Below are 3,097 nucleotides of genomic sequence, written 5' to 3' on the forward strand. Positions count from 1 at the left end.
AGAATGTGTGTTCATGTCTCTTTATCCCTTATACAGGGTGTCCCTTTTTTGCCAATCATTTTTGTGTAGATAGAGCGGACTAAACTGAGTCGAAGTCCTCCACCATTTTGCAATTTTTAGTAATTAATATCTTGTTAGATATTGCGAAAATTGCAAAATGGTAGAGGACTTTTCGACTCCGTTCAATCCGCTCTATGAATACAAAAGTGATTGGCAAAAAAGATCGGGATAGCCTATACAAGAATACGCCGAGCGGCCGAGAAAGTACATTTTCGGTTTTCGGTCGCTTATAACAAGCGACTAGTATGGAAAGCGAGACAGCGAGATAGAGCGGCCGTCCTTTTCTCTCTAATACTCGCTTGTGTTTACGAGTTTACTAATAGAGCGAAAAGGACGGGCGCTGCCTCTCGCTGTCTCGCTCGCTCTCGCGGCGAAGACGGCTGACTCGATGCCGGTAGGTGGGGGTAAAAGTGGTGGGGCTGGATTCCGTGTTGCCGGGGAGCCAAATGTGCATCACTGCTCCTAAGCACCGGTCGCTGTGATTGGTGGTGTCCAATCGAGACGTGGTCAATCGGGAAATAAGACGATTTACACAATATTCCAGATTAAACATATTGAGCACGGTGTTTTTTGACATGGATAGGCGAGTCGTGGGCGCTTCCAAACGTAATATCGGTAGATTATTAATTCGTCCGAAACGTAACGTTAGATTTCCAATATACATTGGAGACGGAGGACGTATCCCTTTGGTCTCATCGTACTGCAAAAAAGACAGTATTATATGTTTCTGCTCGAGAAGTTCTCTCCAGATGTCGAGTGAGAGTGGAATTTCCTTCCCATGACAATCTCCAAGAATTATGCTTATACAGGAAGGTAGCTTGGCCTCGATACCAATGTTTAAATATTTATATCCAGTTAGTGTTAAAGGATATTTTCTTTCAAGAATTCGAACGATTGGATAACGGGTAATTTGATATCTGTAATTTTAAAGAAAGTATGAGATATAAAATAGATATAAAAAAGAAAAAAATACTTACGTATTTGATTGTTTTTTATTTGGATTTTCTCCATCATTGAATTTAGCCTTCTTCGCGCTTATTGTCAGTTTGTCCTGGTTATTCTGTTCCATGAGGTAATTCTCAATATCCGTATTGCTGAACATTTTGTTTATATGTTTCGGAATATCGTCTTCACAATTGGAAAGTGCATACATTCTTTTTAAATGATGTTGTTGGAACGATTGTTCCTTTCATACTGATCGTTTTGTAAAAAATGATTACACAATTATATAATTATGTGTGATATCATTTTCCACTTCCCTTTCATTTTCTCGTTTATACATGTATTATATATGTATTATATATGTATTATATATGTATTATATCTGTATTTATATATGTTATATGTAACATATATATTAATAGTTTAGGTAATATATATGTTTATATATGTATTAACTGTACTGAATGAATTGATTCAAGATATCTTGCAACTGTTGCAATAATCCATCTCTTGAACATTCAGTGTTAAGTATTTTTTTTATACTAAATTTATCCGCTTTTGTCACGATTCTCTTGAATTCGTTGTATTGGTAAAATTGTTGTTTCTTAGCAAAATAAATATTACCATCCATATATCGGAAAGCTATGGTTGGAGATGGTGGTATTCCTGGAAATATTGATTGTGACGTTTGATATACATTAACAGTCAGAGTACATTCGTCTATTTGCGCCACATCGTTATCATCGAAGATTACGTAGGTTGTTCGTCCTTTGTGAGTATTTATCGCGATATTAATTACAACGTTTGGGGGAATTCCCGAATTTTTTAGATGTTTCGGCCAGCCTTCTTTTAATTTGAAACTGGGATAAATGACCATATAAACCATATAATTTATAAATAGTACTATTTCACCCGAGGGTCTTTGGTACGCGGCTGACAAAGAGAAATTTTTTGGGAGGAAATTCATGTAAGTATTTAGCTCAAATGGTCCGCCATATTTGTTATCATTTATATTTATCGACCATATATAGCCTTGATACGTGACGAATATTCGATGATTTAATATTAATATAGTATCCACATATTGTAATTCACAGAGATCTATTTTATCAGGCTTATTTGTTGGAATTTTAGTAGTCGTTGTTGGTGGTTTTATAGTAGTAGTAGTAGTAGTTGTTGTTATTCCTGGTTTGTTACTTCCATATAGATGCTGAATCGCTAAAATATCTTCTAAGTTGAGTTTAACAGTTGTATTAGTATTTTTAGCAAACGCAAACGCTTCTGCATTGTCAACATGTATTTCGGTATAATTAGGATTACGTGAAGGATAAAACGCGTGAGCGAGTACTCCACCACGACCGCCGAATGAAGAGGGGCAAATTTCTGCGTTACGTTTGTGATCAACATATGTGTGAGTACCACTACGGTAAGATATTAAAATGTCAGGGTATAATATTTTACGCTCGAATGTTAAGGATGAATTTGCTGCCCATAACGAGAATGCGAATGCTGTAGTTTTTAAGACATTTGCATTTGCCAAATGAAAGTTCCACGTAAGATTTATTTTCATCCATTTATGTATACCTGTATTGTGCTCATGATGTGGAATATCTGGGAGACCACATCGTAGTTTACGCATTTGATGTAACGTATGATCGTTCCACGTATCATCACCTTGTATTTGATAATATTCTTGAAACAATGAAATAGCCTGTTTAATTTTTTCACTCCCGATCGATAATTGGTATTATTCCCAATGTTATTTAAATAACCATACTTTTGCAGATATAGAATTATTTCTGTATTTATACCTTGAGGAGAAGAAGGAGAATTTATCGTTGTAGTCGTTGCCATTATAGTTTTAACAATGGTAACAAAAATGATGATAAACACAATAGACATTATGGTATATAAAATGATGTACACTGCAAGACGAATGAATTACTTCTGTGTGTGTGATCTTACATATGTACATATGTATTCTCAAACGATACTATTGTACGAGTATCTATTTAAAAAGGAAAGGGAAGATGAAATCATGAGATATAAATAAAGTGTATGGTGTTGTATATTTGATAATATGAGTCATACATAT

General features: G+C 35.1%; 1 protein-coding gene across 1 annotated transcript; it reads right to left on the reverse strand.

Annotated features, from left to right (window-relative positions):
* Window positions 1-1,453: 1,453 nt before the first annotated feature.
* On the reverse strand, window positions 1,454-2,641 carry LOC108759298 (matrix metalloproteinase-25-like). Its single transcript, XM_018504657.1, has one exon. It carries the CDS (start codon window positions 2,639-2,641, stop codon window positions 1,454-1,456), a length of 1,188 nt encoding a protein of 395 aa, XP_018360159.1.
* Between the last annotated feature and the right edge of the window lie 456 nt (window positions 2,642-3,097).

The sequence above is a fragment of the Trachymyrmex cornetzi genome, unplaced genomic scaffold (genome assembly GCF_001594075.2).
Source record: "Trachymyrmex cornetzi isolate Tcor2-1 unplaced genomic scaffold, Tcor1.1 scaffold1794, whole genome shotgun sequence".
Lineage (NCBI taxonomy): Eukaryota > Metazoa > Arthropoda > Insecta > Hymenoptera > Formicidae > Trachymyrmex > Trachymyrmex cornetzi.

Bases quoted from the DNA above. Each gene is read 5' to 3' on its own strand.
- LOC108759298 (XM_018504657.1), bottom strand. From the start codon at position 2,641: ATGCGTAAACTACGATGTGGTCTCCCAGATATTCCACATCATGAGCAC.